At 51.1% G+C, this 23049-nt stretch overlaps 2 protein-coding genes across 4 annotated transcripts; both read right to left on the bottom strand.

Moving 5' to 3' along the window:
- Positions 1-1693: 1693 nt before the first annotated feature.
- On the bottom strand, positions 1694-4519 carry Clpsl2 (colipase like 2). 2 transcript variants are annotated; one of them, XM_070023375.1, is made up of 3 exons: positions 4383-4519; positions 3135-3257; positions 1694-1837 (listed from the first exon to the last, which is right to left on the bottom strand). In XM_070023375.1, exons 1-3 carry the CDS (start codon positions 4467-4469, stop codon positions 1742-1744), a joined length of 306 nt encoding a protein of 101 aa, XP_069879476.1. In that variant the 5' UTR covers positions 4470-4519; the 3' UTR covers positions 1694-1741. The 2 variants fall into 2 exon arrangements, with proteins under 2 accessions (XP_069879476.1, XP_069879475.1); XM_070023374.1 differs by having other exon boundaries at positions 3135-3317.
- A 3190-nt stretch (positions 4520-7709) lies between these two features.
- On the bottom strand, positions 7710-22355 carry Armc12 (armadillo repeat containing 12). 2 transcript variants are annotated; one of them, XM_070023377.1, is made up of 6 exons: positions 22028-22355; positions 20203-20348; positions 19914-20048; positions 12566-12739; positions 12376-12447; positions 7710-8494 (listed from the first exon to the last, which is right to left on the bottom strand). In XM_070023377.1, the coding sequence occupies exons 1-6, from the start codon at positions 22269-22271 to the stop codon at positions 8162-8164; spliced, it is 1104 nt and encodes a 367-aa protein (XP_069879478.1). In that variant the 5' UTR covers positions 22272-22355; the 3' UTR covers positions 7710-8161. The 2 variants fall into 2 exon arrangements, with proteins under 2 accessions (XP_069879478.1, XP_069879479.1); XM_070023378.1 differs by having other exon boundaries at positions 22109-22352.
- Positions 22356-23049: the final 694 nt, after the last annotated feature.

Consider the following 23049-nt stretch of genomic DNA (forward strand, 5'->3'; position numbering starts at 1 on the left):
GGAGGAGATGGAGGGAGGGAGGAAGGAGAAATGGGCGTGATGAAGGAGCAGAGCAGCCCAAAGGCTCCAGGTAGACTTCTCTTCATATCACAATGGTCAGACCTGGGTCACCCAACCACCTTTAGCTGCCAGGGAGGCTGGAGACCTGAAAGGACTGAGGAATGAGGACCCCTCTGTCCAAAGAACGCTGGGGCTCTTGCAGTGCTGCTGGGGAAGCAGTAACAGTGCCTGCTACACATGTGCTGGTACAGAACAAGAAAGGCTGTCAGGCCGGGCGCTGGTGGCTCACGCCTGTAATCCTAGCTACTCAGGAGGCTGAGATCTGAGGATCGCGGTTCAAAGCCAGCCCGGGCAGGAAAGACCATGAGACTCCTATCTCCAATAAACCACCAGAAAACCGGAAGTGGCGCTGTAGCTCAAGTGGTAGAGTGCTCACCTTGAGCTGAAGAGCTGAGGGACAGCGCTCAGGCCCAGAGTTCAAGCCCCACGACCGACAAAAAAAAAAAAAAAGAAAGGCTGTCAGCACTGACTCCAGGGGAGGTGTCAGGCCCAGGGCAGGGGCGAGAATCCCTTCTTGGTGTCCAGACTCAGTCCTTGACTGTAGTCTTCCTCTTCTCTATCTGCAAAGTGACCACAGTGATGAACCCCTGCAATGAATGACTCCCTGCAATAAGTAAGAGCCCTGTACCCGTGGCTCACTCCTGTAATCCTAGCTACTCAGTAGGCTGAGCTCTGAGGATCACGGTTCAAAGCCAGCCCAGGCAGGAAAGTCCGTGAGACTCTTATCTCCAATAAATCACTAGAAAAAGCCAGAAGTGGCGCTGTGGCTCAAGTGGTAGAGCGCTTGCCTTGAACTGAAGAGCTGGGGGACAGCGCCCAGGCCAAGAGGTCAGGCCCCACCACCACCACCACCAACAACAAAAAAAGTAAGGAGCTTGCACCCAGACATAGACTTTTCTGGAGACTCAGAGTAGGGGAAAAAAGACAAGCCTTGCAACAGCTATAGCTCAGATCCCCTCATGCCCCTGCGTTGGTACTGTCCGGACCCCTTCTGGAGCCTCTGCGCCCCTGGTGGACAGAGAGGGGAATTGCAAGCACTGTGTGATCCACTGAGACAACGTGGTAACCAACTCAGGCAGGGCCCCTCTGCATCCCTGCGCTAGCTAGCCTGCCCTGGGGTGCTGGTCTGGGTTCTCACTCAGTTAACAGGAAGAAAGAGCTTGAAGTCCTGGATCCCAGCTTAAAGGAACACAATGGTAGACAATCCTGGGCATGGAGCTGCAGTTCCCCATCCAGAGGGATGTTTCTTACAACATCCGGGCACCTTTGTACGGGGGCAGGCATAGGTGTGTGTGCACATGCATGTGTGAGTGTGTGTGTGTGTGTGCATTCAGGTTCTGCACACACTCTCGTAGCACTCTGGGGGTTCTCTTGTGACTCAGATACCCCCACTGGTGACATCCCTCTGACCTCCCGCCCATGGGTACTCCGAACACTCCAGGTATACTCTTCAACTCTGCCTGTCCTGTGCAACTTTCCGAACCCAAACTGCTCTCCTGCGTACCGGCCCCCACCCCTGGTGGCCTTCCTTCCTGCAGGCGGAGGTGGGGTGGGGAGGGAGCGCTGGGGCTGTAGACAGGGCCACAGCCCTGGAGAAGGGCTCCTCCCTCAGGAAGTATAGACAGAGACCAGAGCCAGAGAGGGACTTTAATACTCCACTCAGGAGAAGCAGAGCGCGCCTCTATAACAGATAGCACCGGTGGGGACACATCAGGTCCTTGGTAGAGCAGGTCAAGCCTGTGCGGCACGGACACATAATGTTGACGGCTCCGTTGGTCTGTGGGGAGGGAAGTGTGTATGAGCATCAGGGTCACCAGGGTCTAGGAAAGGCAAGAGCTGCCATTTCTTGTGTGGTGGTAGGGGGGACAAGAGCACAAGTACTAGAGAGAGACAGACTCCGAGTCGGTGGCTCTACAGCTTACGAGTGTGAGGCTGAGGACTTGTGTGACTCAGTTTCCCCATCTGTTATGTGGTTAACAGTAAGTGGTCATCCAAGTTGAAATACGATACATGAAGCTCTCCTGATTAATAAACACAAACCAAACTACAACAACCAGGCACCAATGGTTCATGCCTGTAATCCCAGCTACTCAGGAGGCTGAGATATGAGGATGGTGGTTCAGAGCCAACCCAGGCAGGAAAGTCTGCAAGACTCCTATCTCCAATAAAGTGCTCAGAAAAAGCCAGACGTGGTTGCTGTGGTTCAAGTAGAAGGGCTCCAGCCTTGAGCAAAAGAAGCTAGAAGCTCATGGACAGTGCACAAGTCCCAGGACACACACACACACACACACACACACACACACACACACACACACACACACACACACACACACACACACACACACACACACACACACACACACACACACACACACACACACACACACGGCATCTGGGCTGCAGGGTCAGGCAGGGTCAGGCCATGGGAAAGGCCCAGCACAGGCTTCCCCTCCCTGCAAACGTTCACGCCCAGGGCCAATGAGCAAGAACAAGATCTTCCCTGCCTGCATTTCTACCAGCCAATGATGAACACTGACAGCTCTGGCCTAGTTAGGACCATGGATTCTTCTCCCAAACCCCATGGTATATATGTGGGATCTCTCTACTTCACAAAGTAGGAAATGAAGGCTGAAGGAGGGTACCCAGGGCCTAACCTTGGGGTCCACTCCAACGCTGTGGTCCTGGCCCCGCACTTCCTAGGAAACTCGTCACAGTGATAAGGAGAGATCTTTTCTTCCCTACCTTGCCCCAGTAATGTTAGGGTAGAAATCATTATTCAACAAATGTTAGTTGAGTGTCTACTATGTACAGGCCCTAAGCTGGGGCTCTCATTACAACAGGAGGCAAACAGAAGCATGGCAAATCTAAGACGTGTGTTCTTCTGCCCAGAGTTCAAACCCAGAGCATGGGAAATCCAAGGAGGGAAAAGTAGCTAGGGTATTACAGGTGAGTAGGAGTTTGCCAGGTGGAGAAGGGGCAAGGAGGAACACCGTGGGAGGAGGACAGCAAAGCTCCATGTGGTTCATTGTGTTCCCTTCCCCGCCCCCTCCCATCTGCCCCAGCCAGAACCTCACCTGGGGCAGGCACACGGTGGCCATGCCGCCCTTGGCCTTGCAGAAGGCCCCCCCGAAGTCCCAGTCCACGAGGCAGCAGTCGCTGGAGCACTCCGAGTGGTGGTAGCACCTGCTCCCGTTTCTCTGTGGGGACAGGCGGCCACTGCCAGGCTGGGACACTCTCTTAGCCACCAGTTTCTTTGGCTATGAAGACGATGGTGGAGTTGCTGGCAGTGCCAGACAAGCCGGGGGTCCAGGACAAAGAAGCCGTGAGGTGCTCACCCCACATCCCGCCCTCCATTGCTCCTCCCCCAAGAACTCAGAGGCACAGAGGAAGGACTGGGGGAATGCCCTTCCCCCTCAGCCTCTCCTGGGGACCCCGTGCTGGCTACTAAGTACTCCCAGCTTGCCTTGAACAGGGTGAGTAGAAAGGGAAAGAAAGCCCGGCACCTGTGGCTCCCACCTGTAATCCTTGCTATTCAGGAGACTGAGATCTGGGGATCTTGATTCAAAGCCAGCCTGGGCAGGAAAGTCTGTGAGACTCTTATCTCCAATAAACCACCAGAGCCGGGCGCTGGTGGCTCACCCCTGTAATCCTAGCTACTCAGGAGGCTGAGATCTGAGGATCGCGGTTCAAAGCCAGCCCGGGCAGGAAAGACCGTGAGACTCCTATCTCCAATAAACCACCAGAAAACCGGAAGTGGTGCTGTAGCTCAAGTGGTAGAGCGCTCGCCTTGAGCTGAAGAGCTGAGGGACAGCGCCCAGGCCCAGAGTTCAAGCCCCACGACCCACAAAAAAAAAAAAAAAAGCACCAGAAAACTGGAAGTGGCTCTGTGGCTCAAGTGGTAGAGCGCCAGCCTTGAGCTGAAGAGCTGAGGGACAGCGCCCAGACCCAGAGTTCAAGCCCCACAACCGACCAAAAAAAAAAGGAAAGAAAAAGGGAAAGAAAGAGGCAGAGACCCAAAGTCACCACAGCTGGGAAGATCCTGGGGGCGGGGGGGGGGGGGGGGGGGGGGGGAACAGGTAGGGGGGGAGAAACAGCAGGGAGGGAGGGCTGGGGGCTCTTGGGGGGAGGAGCAGTGACCTGGGGGCTGGACAGCTGGGAAGGGGTGCTGACTGGGGTCCAGGTCCCCCAGGATGGGCCGAAAGGGGCTTTGAGGTGTGTCTGAGCTCAGATCCCGGCTGGGCCCGGGTTTCTGAGTCCTCTCAGGGGCGGCCGGGCTGTGGGAGCGGCCGGGCTGTGGGAGCGGGCCAGGCCTCGCGGCTCACCAGTCTGCGCTGTGCGTTCTTCCCCGCGGACGGCAGCAGGGCTCCCGCAAGGAGCAGGGCGGTGGCGGCCAGGGCTGCAGCCGCCATGCCTGGGTGAGGGTGGCGGAGTTTAGGGTGTCCCCAAGTGTGTTGGGATAAACCTCTCCACCCGGCCACATGACCCGCCTCACCCCACCGAGACAGAGAGCCCTAATGGTCACAGGCTGTGCCGCCCACAGCCGCCTCCCAGCTCAGCTGCTTCTGGTGGAGGGGGAAGTGGTGGGGGGAGGGGCGGGGGAGGCGTGGGGGGAGGGGCAGTAGGGATGCAACTTCCAAACAAAAGAACTTTGAACTATATAACCACCCCCACCCCCCACAAAAGAAAAGTAGACAGTGGCTTGGCATCATAAGGATTTATTTACCACCTGTGGAAGGTGTGATTGGGCGCAGAAGGAATCGCTTCCCCCTCTTCCCCCCACCCCCATCCCCTCCTCTTTTTATAGCCAGGCCACCTGGAAGCAGGTCTCTGTGGTCCCTAAGGAAGATTCTAGACACATCACCAGCTCCACCAGGCATAATGCAGGCCTCAATTAACCATTGGCCAGAGTAAGTCATACGACCTCCACTTCCTGCCGGAGATGAAGGGAAATTCAAGGGACCCATTTCCTCCCGTGTAGCTCATCCCCATTCTACAGGGTGTAGCTCATCCCCATTCTGCAGGAGAGAACCCTGAAGGCTCATAGAAACGTAGCCAAGTCACGTGACACAACCAAACAGGCGTGTCAGAGGCCCAGGGCCTTCTAGCCACTGAAGCCAAACTCTTCCACTGGGCTACATGATCCAGGGCTGTCAGAGGTGTGTCCCCCTAAAGCACGTCTGTCCTTACTGTATCCCCTGCCTCTATCCTGATCTAAAACTGCGTGTGTAAATGTGTGTATATGTGTGTGTGCGTGTGTGCATGTGTATAAGATAAACACCAAGAGCCTGGTTCTGATGGCTCACGCGTGTAATCCTAGCTACTCAGGAAGCTGAGATCTGAGCATCACAGTTCAAAGCCAGCCTGGGCAGGAAAGTCCATGAGACTCATCTCCAATAAATCACCAGAAAACTGCAAGTGGCGCTGTGGTTCAAGTGGTAGAGCGCTCGCCGTGAGCTAAAGAGCTGAGGGACAGGGCCCAGGCCCAGAGTTCAAGCTCCAGAACTAGCACACATGCGCGCGCGTGCGTGCGCACACACACACACACACAAAGATACGGTCCACTTGATGTGGCTTCTCTGGGGGAGGTTGATGGCAGCTGGTCAGGATGGAGGATGGTAGCTTGTGGAAAGGTTACGCGGTGAGGATGGGATCGCCCTGCTCTGTCCATGCAGTGGAGCTTCTAGGGCCATTTCCTGACCGACAGGGAGTGATCCATGCCCCCTTCCCGTCGCCCCTGCTGCACCCGCAGACCCAGCAAACAGTCCCAAGCTCATCTCCTCCCAGGACACCAGGACAGGGTGGCCCTGGCTTGGCAGGAAGTGGCCAGGAAGGACAGGTGGGAGCTGACCACAGTCCCAGCCCACACCTGGCTGCTTTGAGATGCCTCGGGCTGGCGGGCAGGGCTGTGTGGGCACAGCTGGCAGCTGGGTGTGCTGCCCGCTGCCCGCGCATGCGCGCTGCCCACCAGCAGGATGGATGCACAGGCGCAGTGGAGCCGTGATCAAGGCCCTGCCGTCCCCCTCCAGGAGTCTGAGCCACATGTGCATCTGGTCCCTTTGGCAATGAAGGCTTCCTGCTCGCTTCAGGACTGTCAACGCCTGCAGCTGCACGCGAAAGAAACCTCAACCCAACCAACTTACTGAAGAACAAAACACCCCAGAAGTAAAACACCTCACCAGTGGCTTGCACCTATAACTCTAGCTACTCAGGAGGCTGAGATCTGATGATTGTGGTTCAAAGTCAGCCCGGGCAGGAAAGTCCATTTACCACCAAAAAGCTGGAATTTGGAGGTGTGACTCCAGTGGTAGAGCACCAGCCTTGAGCTGAACAGCTAAGGGGATGGCACCCAAACATTGAGTTCAAGCCTCAGTACTGGCGCACGTGTGTATGCATGCTCTTGCGCGCACAGACACACACACACACACACACACACACACACACACACACACACACGCTGGTTAGGATCCACCCACTTCTTTGCTCTGCCTGTTCTTCCTCTACTAGTCGACTGAGCCAGCCCGTTTGTCCGCAGACTCCCAGGTCACATCCTGCGTCAGCGCTCCACTGCTGGGGAGTGGCTGCCCGCCTAGGACATTGCCAGAATGAAGTCCCACTGGGGACACTTCGCTACACCAAATTTATTCCTAAAATATCGTTCTTCCTTCACTCATAACTTAGTTTGAGCTTCCGGTAACTGTTTTACTTTATAAGCAGAACTCTTTTTTTTTTGGGGTCCGGTCGTGGGGCTTGAACTCAGGCCTGGGTGCTGTCCCTCAGCTCTTCAGCTCAAGGCGAGCGCTCTACCACTTGAGCCACAGCACCACTTCCGGCTTTTTTCTTTTTGCTTATGTGGTGCTGAGGAATCGAACCCAGGGCCTCAGGCATGCAAGGCAAGCGCTCTACCACTGAGCCTCCTTCCCAGCCCCTGAGTCCATTCTTAATATGCCTGTGGTTCTCTGTCCTTCATGCTATCACCAAATTCTTCCCTGGATACGTGGTAAGACCAATCTTCTCTCATCACTTTTTTTTTTGTCAGTCGTAGGGCCTGAACTCTGGGTCTGGGCGCTGTCCCTCAGCTCTTCAGCTCAAGGCTAGCGCTCTACCACTTGAGCCACAGCACCACTTCCAGCTTTTTCTGCTTATGTGGTGCTGAGGAATCGAACCCAGGGCCTCATGCATACAAGGCAAGCGCTCTACCACTGAGCCACCTTCCCAACCCATTCCCTCATCACTTTGGCCAAGGAAATATGAGCAATAGGACTAAAGCATCATTTCTGGTGGAGGATTGAAAAGTAGGTGATGACAACCACATTCCGGTCTCTCCCTCTAACCGCTGTACAGGCATAGTGAAGGAACTTCCTTCCACCACCTCTGAGGGCAGTGTGGAGCAGAGGCCCCTGTTCCCACCCCCAGCATCCTGTGCCAGGCATGTACTGTGAATGTAAACTAACCTTTTAGCATTTTTAAGCCACTGAGACTGGAGGTGTATTTGTTACTGTGGCGTAGCCTAGAGCCCATCCTGACTAAATCCAATGCTATCCCGATGTCTCCTAAGGATCATCTTTGCTCTCCATCCCTAAGCTTGTTGTACTAGTCAGCCAAAATGAAATACCTGAGGTATTATGAAGAAAAGAGGTTTATTAACGGCACAGTTTTGGATGTTTAAAGTCCGACATGAGGCAAACACCATTAGTTCGACATCGGATGAGGGCCTAAAGTGGATGACGCCCCCATCTTGGCAGGAGCATCGCCTGGACATGCAGGACTGGGACCCTGTGGTTCTTTCTAAGGATACTCCGCCAATGACCTGAGGCCCTCCCACTAAGCCCCGCCTCTCAGAGCTCCACAGTGTCTCCTAAGATCCACCTTCTGATTGGACACCCTACGGACCAAACTCCAACACTTAATTCACAGCACCTGCCTTCTCCCAACTCCCTGAAAACATGGGGTCTACATTACAGATCGAAAAACAGCAAGAACAAAAGAGAGTCAGAAGCCAGCTTGCATGACATCTCTACCCAGCCCTGAAAGGCCACAGACTGTAGCTTCAAGAGGTCTTGAGCATCTATCCCATACTCATTTATTGGTTTCTCTTTTAATTCTATTCCCCAGTTCTAAAGTAGGAATGGCTAGGTTGGCAAGAGGAGCGCCGGGATACCAAGTCCTGGGGACACTGAAGGCTGACAATGACCTTGCAGGCCTGGATCTGAACCTCCTCTTCAGGGTGGATGACCAGCGCAAGCAGCCGGTCTGCCAATCGGGACTCATCCCCAAACAAGGCTTCGTGTAGGGACTGTTCGTTGTAATGCCATTTCACAGCTCGATAGTGGGGTACGTTCTGACCTTCACTCAGCCGCTCTGCAAACACCAGTATCTCGTAAAGCAGACTTGGTGGTTGTGTGGACTGGAACATGTTCAGGAAATTGCAGTGTACCTGCCACGTGGAAACGGAGGAGAACACAAGTGACATCGCGGGCAGGTTCTCACATTCTTATTCTTTTGGACTTCTATTGTCCTGACTTATCATTGCACACAGGTTTTCCTTTCCTTTCCATTCTTCTTTGCCTAGTTTAATTATATTGTGGTCATAAAACACAAGAGATATGATCCTAATATGGATTCAGGAGCCAGACAATGACAGCATACACCTTTAATCCCAGCTACGCCAGAGGCCAAGATGTGAAAATCTGACTTTGAAGTCAGTCTGGGCAGAAAAATTCAAGAGACTCTCATCTTCAATTAGCTAGCAAACAACTAGAAGTGAAGGTGTGGCTCAGGTGGTAGAGCACTAGTCATAATGGGAAAAGGCTGAGTAAGAGCACAAGGCCCAGCAGGTGCCAGTGGTTCACGCCTGTAATCCTAGCTACTCAGGAGGCTGAGATCTGAGGATCATGGCTTAAAGCCAGCCCAGGCAGGAAAATCCAGGAGACTATTATCTCCAATTAACCACCAGAAAACCAGAGGTGGCCTGTGGCTCAAGTGGTAGAGTGCTAGCCTTGAGCTGAAGAGCTGAGGGACAGTGCCCAGGCCCAGAGTTCAAGACCTATGACCAACAATAAATAAATAAAAGAGCACAAGAACTAGAATTAAGATGTAGTACAGGCACATAATAATAATGATGATGATGATGATGATAATAATAATAATAATATGGATTCTGGAGAAGTAGAGCTGTAGCTCAAGTAGTAACCTTAAGCAAAAATGCTAAGGGACAGTGCCCAGGCTTGGAGTTCAAGCTCCAGGACTAGCACAAAGAATATGTAAAGTAATATAATAAAATAACATGGATTCTGAAAATTTTGTTGAAACCAATATTAAGGTTTAGCATCTGGTTAATTTTTTATTTATTTTTTATTTTATTTATTTATTTATTTTGTCAGTCGTGGGGCTTGAACTCTGGGCCTGGGCGCTGTCCCTCAGCTCTTCAGCTCAAGGCTAGCGCTCTACCACTTGAGCTACAGCGCCACTTCCGGTTTTCTGGTGGTTTATTGGAGATAGGAGTCTCACGGTCTCTCCTGCCCGGGCTGGCTTTGAACCGCGATCCTCAGATCTCAGCCTCCTGAGTAGCTAGGATTACAGGCGTGAGCCACCAGCGCCCGGCTCTAATTTTTTATTTTATCTTATTTTTTTGTTGGTCATGGGGCCTGAACTCTGGGCCTGGGCACTGTCCCTAAGCTCTTCAGCTCAAGGCTAGCGCTCTACCACTTGAGCCACAGCAGCACTTCCGGGCTGGTTATGTGGTGCTGAGGAATCAAACCCAGGGATTCATGCATGTAAGGCAAGCGCTCTACCACTGAGCCACCTTCCCAGCCCTCTGGTTTTTATAATTTGTGTGTGTGTGTGTGTCAGTTGTGGGGCTTAAACTCTGGGCCTGGGCGCTGTCCCCAGCTCTTCAGCTCAAGGCTAGTGCTCTACTACTTGAGCCACAGAACCACTTCCAGTTTTCTGAGTGGTTTATTGGAGATAAGAGTCTCATGGACTTTCTTGCCCAGGTTGGCTTTGAACCGTGATCCTCAGATCTCAGCCTCCTGAATAGCTAGGATTACAGGTGTGAGCCACCAGCGCCCGGATTTTTATAAATATTTTATATATGCTTGAGAAGCATGTGCATTTAATAACTGTACCATTCTAGGTTATTTTTTGTTTGTTTGTTCTGTTTTTGGGTCCAGTCGTGGGGCCTGAACTCTAGGCCTGGGCGCTGTCCCTCAGCTCTTCAGCTCAAGGCTAGCATTCTACCACTTGAGCCACAGCGCCACTTCCGGCTTTTTTCTTTTTGCTTATGTGGTGCTGAGGAATTGAACCCAGGGCCTCAGGCATGCAAGGCAAGCACTCTACCACTGAGCCACCTTCCCAGCCCCTCTAGGTTATTTTTTTAAATCAGTTGTGGGGCTTGAACTCAAGGAGATGAGTCTCACTGACATTCCTGCTTGGTCTGGCTTTGAACAGATTCTCAGATCTCAGCCTCCTGAGTAGCTAGAATTATAGGCATGAGCAACCAGTGTCCAGCTTTAGGGTATCTAATAATAATAAGTTCAAGTTTATTTGTGCTATGCACAAGTCTACCTTTACTAGTTTTTTTTTTTCCTTTTCTTTTTGATGACCCTGAGACTTAAACTCAAGGCCTGGGCACTGTTCCTGAGCCTCTTTGTACTCAAGACTAGCTCTCTACCACTTGAGCCACAGCATTATTTCTGGCTTTTGTTGTTGTTGTTGTGGGTTGTGGGTCTTGAACTCTGGGCCTGGGCACCAGGCTCATTTTTGAATAGTTTATTAGAGATAAGAATTTCTGGCTTTTGTTGTTGTTGTGGGCCTGGGCACCAGGCTCATTTTTGAGTAGCTTATTGGAGATAAGACTCTCTCAGAAGCCAGTAAGTGGCTCATGCCTGTAATCCTAGTTACTCAGGAGACTTAAGATCTGAGGATCGAGGTTCAAAACCATCCCGGGCAGGAAAGTCCATGAGACTCATCTCCAATAAACCATCAGAAAGCCACTTTGACCTGTGGCTCAAAGTGGTAGAGCACTAGCCTTAAGCTAAAGGGCATTGCACAGGCCCAGAGTTCAAGTCCCATGACTGACCAAAAAAAGTCTCAGAGGGACTTTTCTACCCAAGCTGGCTTTAAACCATGATCCTCAGATCTCAACCTCCCGAGTAGCTAGGATTACAGGCTTGGGCCACTGGCTCAAGTTAGTTTCATTGTTTTCTGTTTGTTTGTTTTTTGTGGGCCTGAACTCTGGACCTGGGCACTGTCCCTCAGCTCTTCAGCTCAAGGCTATAGCCACAGTGCCACTTCTGGCTTTTTCTGCTTATGTGGCGCTGAGGAATTGAACTCAGGGCCTCATGCATGGGAAGTACTGAGCCACCTTCCCAGCCCCTACTTTCATTGTTTGATGTGTCAATTGCTGAGAGAGATGTTGAAATCATCAAATTCTCTGCTATTGAGAACAGATCACTTCTTATAATTTCATAAAATTTTGCAATACGTATTTTGAGATTATGTTATTTGGTGCAAACAAGTTTAAGGTTTGTTTTATCCTTCTGGTAAAGTAATCCAGATTATTACAATAGTGACACTTTCTATCCCTAAAAACACTTTATGTCATAAGTCATTTTGTCTAACCTGCATTATTTCTGTTTTTGTTTTTATGCCGGTCCTTGGGGCTTGAATTCAGGCCCTGGGTGCTGTCCCTGAGCTTTTTCTTGGGGGGGGGGGTCTGGTCGTGGGGCCTGAACTTTGGGCCTGGGCGCTGTCCCTCAGCTCTTCAGCTCAAGGCTAGCGCTCTACCACTTGAGCCACAGCACCACTTCCGGCTTTTTTCTTTTTGCTTATGTGGTGCTGAGGAATCGAACCCAGGGCCTCAGGCATACAAGGCAAGCGCTCTACCTCTGAGCCACCTTCCCAGCCCCTGTCCCTGAGTTTTTGTTCTCAAGACTGACAGTCTGCCACTTAACCTACAGTTCCACTTCTGGCTTTTTTGCTGGTTAAGTGTAGATAGGAGTCTCAAGGATTTTCTTGCCCCAGCTAATTTCAAATGGTGACCCTCAAATCTCAGCCTCCTGAGTAGCTAGGATTATAGGCATGAACCACTGGTACCTGGCTTTAATTTCTGTTTTGTTCCCTGTGTTTCTAACTCTCAGAATTCAGAAAACGGCTCAAAGGAGAATGCCCTTGCAACAAAATGGCCTTTCATTGTACTGGGGGAACAGCTCTTCAGTGTAAGTAGTACACAGGCAGGAAAAAGAAGATAATTCATCAGGACAGGGTCTGTCTTGAGATACCTACGTGGGCTCCTATTAGCCCCGCTTCCCTTCTCACCTGGCAGTTGAGAATGTCATAGAGAAGGTCATTCTTCTGCGCTAGGTAGCTCAGTAGCCGCAGGGCTTGCACCTGAAGTGAGGAAAGGATAAAGCTTGAGGCGCAGCTGGCCTCAGTGGGGAGAGGATAGGATCCTCCGCCCTTTCCCCAGGGGCTGTGCCTGCGGCTGCCCCATGCGGCGCATCCGTACCTGAGCCACGATGTAGTCCGACTGCATGATCTCCATCAGGGCGGGCATCACCCGCCGCAGCTGAGGATGCACATAGTCAGGCAGCGGAAGGTTGTTGAGGAGCCGGAGGCCTGCGACGTGCAGATCCGTGTCCCAGATGGTGGAGATCAGCTCCAGCACCTTGATGGAATGTTCCTGGGGTGGGAGACACAAGAAAAGGCTGGTTTTTTTTTTAAGGGACAGCGCCTAGGCCCTGAGTTCAAGCCCCAGGACGAGTACAAAGAATATATAAAATAATATAATAAAATAACATGGAACCGGGCGCCAGTGGCTCATGTCTAGCTACTCAGGAGGCTGAGATCTGAGGATCGCAGTACAAAGCCACTCTGGGCAACAAAGTCTGTGAGACTCTTATCTCCAATGAACCACCAGAAAACTGGAAGTGGCGCTGTGGCTCAAGTGGTAGAGCATTCGCCTTGAGCTGAAGAACTGAGGGACAGCACCCAGGCCCAAAGTTCAAACCCCACGACAGACAATAAAATTCCTGGGGCTTGGTCCTAGACACAGTCCCTGAGCTTTTCTTGCTCAAGGATAGCACTCTACCACTTGAGCCACACTGCCACTTCTGGCTTTTTGTTTTTATGTGGTGCTGAGGAATTGAACCACAGACTTCATGAATGCTAGGCAAGCACTCTACTATTAAGCCACATTCCCAGCCCTCTGTTTTAGTCTTTTGTGCCCATCCTCCTCTTCATCTTCTTTAGTGAGATCATCCAGACTTGCAGAAGTAAATACTGTCCATTCACTGAGAGCTTCCAGATTTGCATCTCCAATGAGAAACATACCCAGCCCAAACCTGAGTTGCCAGCCTCTGCCACTGGTGACACCTTCCTTTCCATGGCACAAACGAGCTGCTCCATCATTCTTGACTACCTCACACACCTCTTTTTCGATCCTTTAGAAACTCCTATGGGCTCTCCCTTCAAAATCCACCAGAAACCAAGCCACTTCGCACAATTCCACTTCTCTTTCTAGTCCCAGTACTGGCACGCGCATGCACGCACGCACACACACACACACACACACACACACACACACGCACGCACGCACGCACGCATGCGCGCCAAGAAATTCGTTTACTTGTATAAGTTGGTTTATTGCTGGCGCATGTGCCTCATTGTCGTTTATCACACTTATGCCACTGCTGTCAAAAGATGTTTCCATCAGAATGACCACGGAACCACCACGCTCGTGGGACCCACTTACAGTCATTACCACCCACAACCCCGGGCCAGAGCCCTGCAGACCCTAATCTGTTTTCCAGCTCTATTACTTTTTGAGAACGTTGTACAAATGAGACTCTATTTTTAAAAATACTGGCGCTTCAAGTCAAGCCTCCCACCTGCAACACACAGGACTCTCCCATTTGAACCATGCCTCCAGTTCACTTTTGCAGATTGGGTCACTTGTTTTGTGCCAGCCTCAGACTGTAATCCTCCTACCTGTGCCTCCCATGTAGCTGGGGTGACCAGTGCACTCCCGTCAGGCTCTGCTCATTTGTCAAGATGGGGTTTGGATAATATTTTTCCCAGGCTGGCCTTGAACTGCCATCTTCTTAATCTCCATCTCCTGTAGCTGGGATTACAGGCATGTGCCACCATACCTAGTCCTTTTACAGGACCTTTAAAGATTTTTTAAAATATGTAACATACTGTCCTCAAGATCCATCCAACTTATGTGTTTCAATATTTCATTCCTTTTTTTTTTTTTTTTTTGGTCAGTTGTGGGGTTTGAACTCGGCCTGGATGCTATCCTCAGCTCTTCAGCTTAAGGCAAGCACTCTACCACTTGAGCCACAGCAGCACTTCTGAGTGGTTTATTGGAGATAAGAGTCTCACGAAGGATCTGGGAAGGTGGCTCAGTGGTAAAGTGCTTGCCTAGCATGCATGAGGCCCTGGGTTCCATTCCTTGGCACCACATAAACAGAAAAAGCCAGAAGTGGTGCTGTGGCTCAAGTGGTAGAGCGCTAGACATAGCTGAAGAGCTGAGGGACAGCACCCAGGGCCAGAGTTCAGGCCCCATGACCGACAAAAAAACAAAACAAACAAAACAAAACAAAACAAAAAACATAAAAGAAAGTCTCACAGAGTTTCCTGCCCAGACTGGCTTTGAACTGTGATCCTCAGATCTCAGCCTCCTGAATAGCTAGGATTACAGGCATAAACCACCGATGCCCAGCTGTTTCATTCCTTTTTACTGTTGAATAGTAGTCCATGATATAGCCATAGCACCATTTGCTTAACATCCACCTATTGTTGCTTCCAGTTGGGGACTATTTCAAATAAGGTTGCAAAGGGCAATTGTGTGCAGGTTTTTGTGCAGATGTCAATGTTCATTTCTCTAAGATGAAGTCCAGGAAACAGGTTGCTAAACACATATTTAGCATTCTTCACAACTGCCAGGCTGTTTTCCAGAGTGGCTGCCGTTCGATTTCACAACCCCACCGGCAACGCAGGAGGGATTGCTTCTTAGAATCTTCCCCAATACTTGGTATTTTCATGAATTTTTATTTTAGCCCTCTTAATAGGTATATGTGAATATCTCCACCTGGTTTTAATGTTTTATTTCCCTAGTGGCTGGGATGTTCAACTTCCTTTCCAGTGCTGATTCGTAACTGACACATTCTCTTCAGTGTCGCTTCTCTTCAGGGCTCCTGTCCATTTTCTAACTAGACTGATTTTGTTTTGTTTTAATACTGGGTTTTGGGAGCTCTCTGTATAATTCTGGTGAGTCCTTTGTGAGATAGGCAGTTTGTAAATATTTTCTCCCCATCTTCTCTTTGCTTTCTCATCTTTTTGTCTTTTTTATTTTTGGTCGGTCATGAGGCTTAAACTCTGGGCCTGGGCGCTGTCCCTCACCTCTTCAGCTCAAGGTGAGCACCCTACCGCTTGAGCCACAGTGCCACTTCTGGTTTTCTGACTGGCTTATTGGAGATAAGGAGTCTCACAGAGTTTCCTTCCTGGGCTGGCTTTGAACCATGATCCTCAGATCTCAGCCTCCTGAGTAGCTAGGATGACAGGCGTGAGCCACCAGCACCCAGCTGGGCCTCACGCCTCACACTTTTGCCTAGGCTGTCCTAGAACTTTGATCCTCTCATCTTCATCTCCCTCATGGCTTGGATTACTGGTGTGAGCCACCATGTCTGTCTTTTCTTGTTTTTTTTTTTTTTTGTCGGTGGTGGGACTTGAACTCTGGGCCTGGACGCTGTCCCTCAGCCCTTTAGCTCAAGGCTAGCGCTCTACCACTTGAGCCACAACACCACTTCCAGTTTTGTTTTGTTTTTTTTTTTAGTGGTTTAGTGGAGATAAGAGTCTCAGGGACTTTCCTGCCCGGACTGGCTTTGAACTGCGATCCTCAGATCTCAGCCTCCTGAGTAGCTAGGATGACAGGCGTGAGCCACTGGCACCTGTTCCCATGTCTGTCTTCAACTTACCAAGCTTGTTTCCTTTGGTATCAGGAACTCCCCTCCACAGCCTTCCTTATCCTTGGACTTGATTCATCTGCACTGCATAGGTCATATGTGACACCTATGTGTGACACACATGACCCATGTTCCTTGACTGCGGCTCGCCTGGCGTGCCCTGTGCGGGGGTCAGTGCACAACAAGGACAGGGGTCTTTCCTTCTGGCCTCATTTCCAGCACACACAACTGCGACTTAGCATAAAGTAAGGACTCCACACACATGTGTGAAATGAGTAGAGGATCCTGGGTTCTGAGATGCTGGAGGCCAAAGACAGAAAAGAGGCTCGAGAACCCCGGAAGGCGGGGAGAAGGATCCTGGGGTGCCAGCCAGCAATCCCAATAGGACCCCTGCTTCCTGCTCACTCCATTGAAGGCCAAGAGCTGAAGTTCACAAGTCTGGGTGGAGCCTCAGATGGAGCCTGGAGCAGGGGCAAAGGTCAGGGGGTGGGAGAGGGAAGAGCTCAGAGGAAATGCTGCCCTGAGGGGCGGGCCCGCCACCTGCACACTGTACGCCTGACAGAAGCATGAGGCCAACTCCATTTTGGATGTGTTGAGTGAGAGGACCTCTAGTGTCCATTAACAGCTGGCCAAGGGAGGCAGTGTGGGCGCCCCCTGGCTGTGGGGACCAGAAGAGCACATTTAGCAGAAACAGGATGCTCCTCAGGAGGGAGGAGAGGGACGGGTCCTCAGGACTCAGCTGCTGGGGAGACGGGAACAGTACGGCTAGGCCACCTCCATGAGGAGTTGCTGGGGGACTCATGAGAAGCAGAGCTCCCCTGTAGGAGTGAGACCCGACATCACTGCTTTTACAGCTGTGCAATGATCCACAGGCTGGAACACCAGGGTGGATGGAGTGGGAGACCCAGACACTCGGTTTGTTTGTTGAGACAAGGCCTCAATGTGTAGCTCAGGCTGGCCTCGGACCTGAGATTCTCCTGCCTCCGCCTTCTGAGTGCTGGGATTACAGATAGGCACTACTACATCTGTTCTGCTACTCCCCCACCTTGTCACGCACACCAAGTTCCAAAGTGTGTAATCCTCAAATTCTGACAGAAGTGTTACAGGAACAATGGTATGAGTCCAACCAGGGTGGACTCTGGACAGCCCTAAGAAAAGTGGGAAGCCGGGAGCAGGTAGCTCACGCCTGTAATCCTAGCTACTCAGGAGGCTAAGATCTGAGGATCACGGTTCAAAGCCAGCCCAGATAGGAAAGTCCGTGAGACTCCTTATCTCCAATAAACCAGGCAGAAAACCAGAAGTGGGGCTGTGGCTTAAGTGGTAGAGTGCTAGCCTTGAGCTGAAGAGCTCAAGGACAGCGCCCAGCCCCAGAGTTCAGGCCCCACAACCAACAACAAAGAGAGAGAGAGAGACAGACAGGCAGACAGACAGACAGACAGACAGACAGACAGACAGACAGACAGACAGACAGACAGACAGACAGACAGACAGACAGACAGACCCTTATCTCCAATTAACCACCAGAGAACCAGAAGTGGCACTGTGGCTCAAGCAATAAAGCCCTTGCCTTGAGCTGAAGAGCACAAGGACAGCACCCAAGTCCAGAGTTCAAGCCCCATGACTGACCAAAAAAAAAAGAAGAAAAGAAAAAGAAAAAAAGAAAAGAAAGAAAGTGCCTTCCAGTCCTGCACACTCCCCTACAGCAAGACTCCAAAGACCAGCAAAGGGGGGTGCACAAGCATGCTCAGGGCACAAGAACCTGGGAAAAGTGAGAATACTCCCTAACAGGCAGACAACAGGCTACTCCCAAAATTACCACCACACAGCCTGGAAGGATGAACCATTTGATGCAGGGAGGACACAATGTTAAATATGCCCTACTCAATAGGCAAATGAGTTCCATTTAATATGCAAATGTAGGCATAGGGTAACTTTTTACAAAGACTACCCAGGAAAGTGTGGATGAGCGGCGGGTGAGGAGGGGAGGCCCTCCAGGGGCTATGTTCCATTTGAGAAATGGGCTGGAGTTGCAGGTTTTGTTTTTATTGATATTCTACTTTACACCTACAAACTGTTCATGAGTTTTACAGGTTTGTTTTAAATCAGGGAGAACCCTTTAGTTCAGAAGAGGTGTTTGGGGATCTCGATTTTTTTTTTTCTGTGCCAGTCCTGGGGCTTGAACTCAAGGTCTGGGCACTGTTCCTGAGCTTTCTTGCTCAAGACTGGTGCTCAACCTTGGGCCACAGCTCTACTTCCAGCTTTTTTGGTGGTTAATTGTAGATAAAAGTCTCACAAACTTTCCTGCCCAGGCTGGCTTTGAACCCCTGTATCAGATCTGCCTCCTGAGTTGCTAGGATTACAGGCGTGAGCCTGTACTTCAGATGCTGTGTGCTTAAGTAAGATGAGGCTGGTCACCACAGAGGCACAGACTGGACACCACAAGGACAGACTGGAATCTCCAGCCCCGCCCTACCTCTAGCTCCTGAGGGGGGGGGGTGGAAAGGGAGGTGGCTGGAGATTGAGTTTTATTGCCAATGGCCAAAGACCTAATCACTCATACCTACACAATGACCCTCCAGAAACACTCCTAACCAATGGGGTTCAGTGTTTTCAGATGGCTGAGCTAAGAGGTGCTGATGGGGGCCAGGGTGAGGGGGGAAATACCCAGACGGGATCTTATGTTCTTTTTTTTTTCTTTTCTTTTCTTTTGCAGTTCCAAGGACTGAATTCAAACCCTGCATATACTAGGTGAGCATGCGCTCATTTATTTTCATTTTAGGGTTGAGATAGGTCCTGCTAATTTGGCCATAGCCGCTCTGGAACATGTAATCCTCACGCCTCCATCTCCTGAGTAGCTGGAATTATATGTAGTCACTACTATGCCCAGCTAAGTTGTGCCCTTTATTTATTTATTTAATTTTTGGGGTCCGGTCTTGGGGCCTGAACTCTGGGCCTGGGCGCTGTCCCCCAGCTCTTCAGCTCAAGGCTAGCGCTCTACCACTTGAGCCACAGCGCCACTTCCGGCTTTTTTCTTTTTGCTTATGTGGTGCTGAGGAATCAAACCCAGGGCCTCATGCATGCAAGGCAAGCACTCAACCACTGAGCTACCTTCCCAGCCCTAGAGTTGTGCCCTTTATAATAAATAATAAACTGGTAAACTAAGTGTTTTTTGTTTTTAGTTTTTTGGGTTTTTTTTTTTTTTTTTTTTTTTTTTGCCAGTCTGGGGTCTTGAATTCAGGGCTTCGGCTCTGTCCCTGAGCTTCTTTTGCTCAAGGCTAGTACTCTACCACTTGAGCCACAGTGCCACTTCTGGCTTTTTTTCCCCCCGTTTACGTGGTATTGAGGAATTGAACCTAAGGCTTCATGCATGCGAGGCAAGCACTCTACCACTAAGCCACCTTCCCAGCCAACTAAGTAGTTTCTTAAGTTTCATGGGTCACTTTAGCGGGCCACAGCTAAAAAGGGAAGTTAGGGGATCTCCAGCTTTAGAGACAGTTGGTCAGAAGTTACACTTAACCCACTGGGTCTGAAATGGAGAGATCTTGAGGGACGGAGCCTTAATTTGTGGGTCTCTATTAACATCACTGTGTGTAGGACTGCACTGTATCCTGACCAATATATCCAGCTAGTGCTGGAGAACTGATTGGTGCCCAACAATTTCTGGAGGGTGGGGAGAGACTTCTTGCCTTGTTCAGTTTCACCCCAACCTTCAGAGGCCTTCACAGCCTGCGGGGAAAGCCGACCACATCCCCCATTTGTTTCTGGGCTACCAACTCAACTATCAAAGAAACTTCTGGAAACAGGTGCATTTATCCTATGCAAATTAAAACACCCAAAAGCCCAAGGCTGTCCCGAGTGTAGCGCCCTGCTACTTGCCCGGGGGCTCACCTGAATTTTGAGCCTGAATTTCCTGATGCCCGAGAAAGCTTTAAGTGCATTCAGAGCCTGAATCTTGACATTGTTGTCCTTTTCGTCCAGCATGTCACCCACCAACATGATGTCATCCGTTGTACAAGCAGAGGCCTGGGGTGTGTGGGGAGATGGAAGAGGCAGGAAGAATCAGAGTCCCCGGGGGTCCGTAGGCACACCCCTGCTGCCCCCCTTCCAGAGAGGTCGGGGAAGCCGTGCATCCGGTCGCCGGGCAGGGAGGAGGCCAGGCTGGCGTCCCTTGGCTCACCTCAGCCTCAAGCAAGTACACGCAGCGGGTGATGCTGTGCAGAATCATGCTCTTGGCGTAGTCGTCCTGCTTACACTCCAAACAGTTGAGGAGTCTCCGGAGCTCACCCGAGTCCCGCCCATGGCGCTCTCGCTCGATTGCCAGGCCTAGACAGCCACCCAACCCAGTTCAGGCTGTGGACTCAGAAATAATGAAAGTAGGGGGTTGGGAAGTGGGAGAACAGGAACCTGGGGGACAAAGCTGCCCAGCTTATTCTAAAGAGAAATGTGTGTGTATGTGTGTGTGTGTGTGTGTGTGTGTGTGTGTGTATGCGCATGTGTATGTGTGTGTGCGCACGCGCACAGGTACTGGGGCTTGAACTCAGGGTCTTGCATTCTTGCTTAGCTTTTTTGTTGTTGTTCAAGGCTGATATTCTACCACATGAACCCCAAGGCTACTTTCAACTTTTTTTTTTATCAGTCATGGGGCTTAAACTCTGGGCCTGGGCGCGATCCCTGAGCTCTTCAGCTCACGGACAGCTCTCTACTACTTGAGCTACAACGCCACTTCTGGTTTTCTAGTGGTTTATTGGAGATAAGGAGTCTCACAGAGTTTCCTTCCTGGGCTGGCTTTGAACCATGATCCTCAGATCTCAGCCTCCTGAGTAGCTAGGATTACAGGCGTGAGCCACCAGTTCCCAGCTACTTTCAACTTTTTACTGAGTAATTGGAGTTAAGAGTCCTTCAGGGGGCTGTGAAGGTGGCTCAGTGGTAGACTGCTTGTCTTGCATGCATGAGGCCCTGGGTTTGATTCCTCAGCACTACATAATCAGAAAAAGCCAGAAGTGGTGCTGTGGCTCAAGAAGTAGAGGGCTAGTCTTAAGCTGAAGAGCTGAGGGGCAGCACCCAGGCCCAGAGCTCAGGCCACACAACTGACAAAAAGCAAACAAAAAACAACAACAACCAAAAAAAAAAACAAAAACAGTCTTGCAGATTTGTCTGCCTAGGCTGGCTTTGAACTAGGAGCCTCAGATTTCAGCCTCCTGAATAGCTCAGATACAAGTAGGAACCACCAATACCTGGCAAGAAAAAGCTCTTTTGCTATCTTCAGGACTGCCATGTACAGTTGTACAGGGAGCACATTATACAAGGCTACCATACATAATAGTGTTCAGATCATAATGTCATACGTTTGTCTGTTTACTACCTGCAAATTGGTGCAGGCAGTAACTGGTGTTTCCTTGTGTGCTCTGTACATGGCAATGAGACCCCCAGACAGCCACACAGGGTCTCACCTCATACACACACCGCATGGGCTAGAAGAAGCACTGCACACGTGCCCACAATTTCCCCTTTGCTTCAAGTCTCCAGTTCCTAGATGAGACATGGAGCCGGGAGCTACAACGGAGGAGCCAGGCAAGTTCTCAAGACTGGAGTCCTGGTAACCAGGCTCCATGCAGGATTCGGAAAACCTGCCTTTGGGGCTGGGAAGGTGGCTCAGTGGTAGAGTGCTTGCCTTGCATGCATGAGGCCCTGGGTTCGATTCCCCAGCACCACATAAGCAGAAAAAAAAAGCTGGAAGTGGCACTGTGGCTCAAGTGGTAGAGCGCTAGCCTTGAGCTGAAGAGCTGAGGGATAGCGCCCAGGCCCAGAGTTCAGGCCCCACGACCGGACCAAAAAAAGAAAAAAGAAAACCTGCCCTTGGAAAACTGGAGATCTACTGTAGAAAGGTCCCAGGGACCCAGAACTAGCTTCTGTCACCCTAGGCTCTGACCCAGGGTGCTGCAGAGTAAGCCTTAGAAAGATGGAGGGAGAGAAAGGAGGAGAGAGGAACTTGAAGGAGTCACCTGTGGGCTTTCCCCCAGGGGAGGCCTCAGAAGCAGGTGGCTCCTGGGGCAGAGCCCTCTCCCCAGAGGGCAGACACTCACGGGCGATGCAGATGGGTGAGTTGGTGCAGAGGGGCGGTTGACATTTTATACCAGCCTTGATGGCCTTGTAGAGCAGGTACAGGGCTCCAGCACCCGTGGCCAGGCCCACTAGACTTTTTCGGAAGTTCAGCTGCTGCAGGCAAGTGGGGAGGCTCCTGCCCATGTCTTCAGCCCTGCCTTGTGCCAGGTGGGAGCCAGGCCCCCGGCCTACCGGCGAGGGCCTTCCGGAACCAGAACTCTGGTAAGGGCTAGGAATCAGGTGTTAGAATTGGAACTCAGAGAGACAATGGGATGGAGGATGGTAATCAGGAAATGCAGCCATGGGGACAAAGGTTCGGTCTCGCAGGAAGCTGGCTTCAAGGGTATAAAAAGGCAGGGGCAGCTGGCACTGGTGGCTCACGCCTGTAATCCAAGCCTATACAGGAGGCTGAGATCTGAGGATTGAGGTTCAAAGCAGCCTGGGCAGGAAAGTCCATGACACTCTTTTTTTTTTTTTTTTTTTTTTTTTTGTCGGTCGTGGGGCTTGAACTCTGGGCCTGGACGCTGTCCCTCAGCTCTTCAGCTCAAGGCGAGCGCTCTACCACTTGAGCTACAGCGCCACTTCCGGTTTTCTGGTGGTTTATTGGAGATAGGAGTCTCACGGTCTCTCCTGCCCGGGCTGGCTTTGAACCGCGATCCTCAGATCTCAGCCTCCTGAGTAGCTAGGATTACAGGCGTGAGCCACCGGCGCCCGGCCGTCCATGACACTCTTATCTCCAATAAATCACCAGAAAACCAGAAATGGCGCTGTGGCTCAAGTGGTAGAGCACTAGCCTTGAGGTGAAGATCTGAGGGACAGCGCCCAAGCCCAGAGTTCAAGCCCCATGACCAACAACAACAACAAAAAAGGGCAGGGGCAGCAGATCAGGGGTGGGGGTGGGGGGGATGTAGGGGGGAGGGTG

Source organism: Dipodomys merriami, unplaced genomic scaffold (genome assembly GCF_024711535.1).
Source record: "Dipodomys merriami isolate MVZ:Mamm:240054 unplaced genomic scaffold, mDipMer1.0.p SCAF_16, whole genome shotgun sequence".
In the NCBI taxonomy this organism is placed as follows: Eukaryota; Metazoa; Chordata; class Mammalia; order Rodentia; family Heteromyidae; genus Dipodomys; species Dipodomys merriami.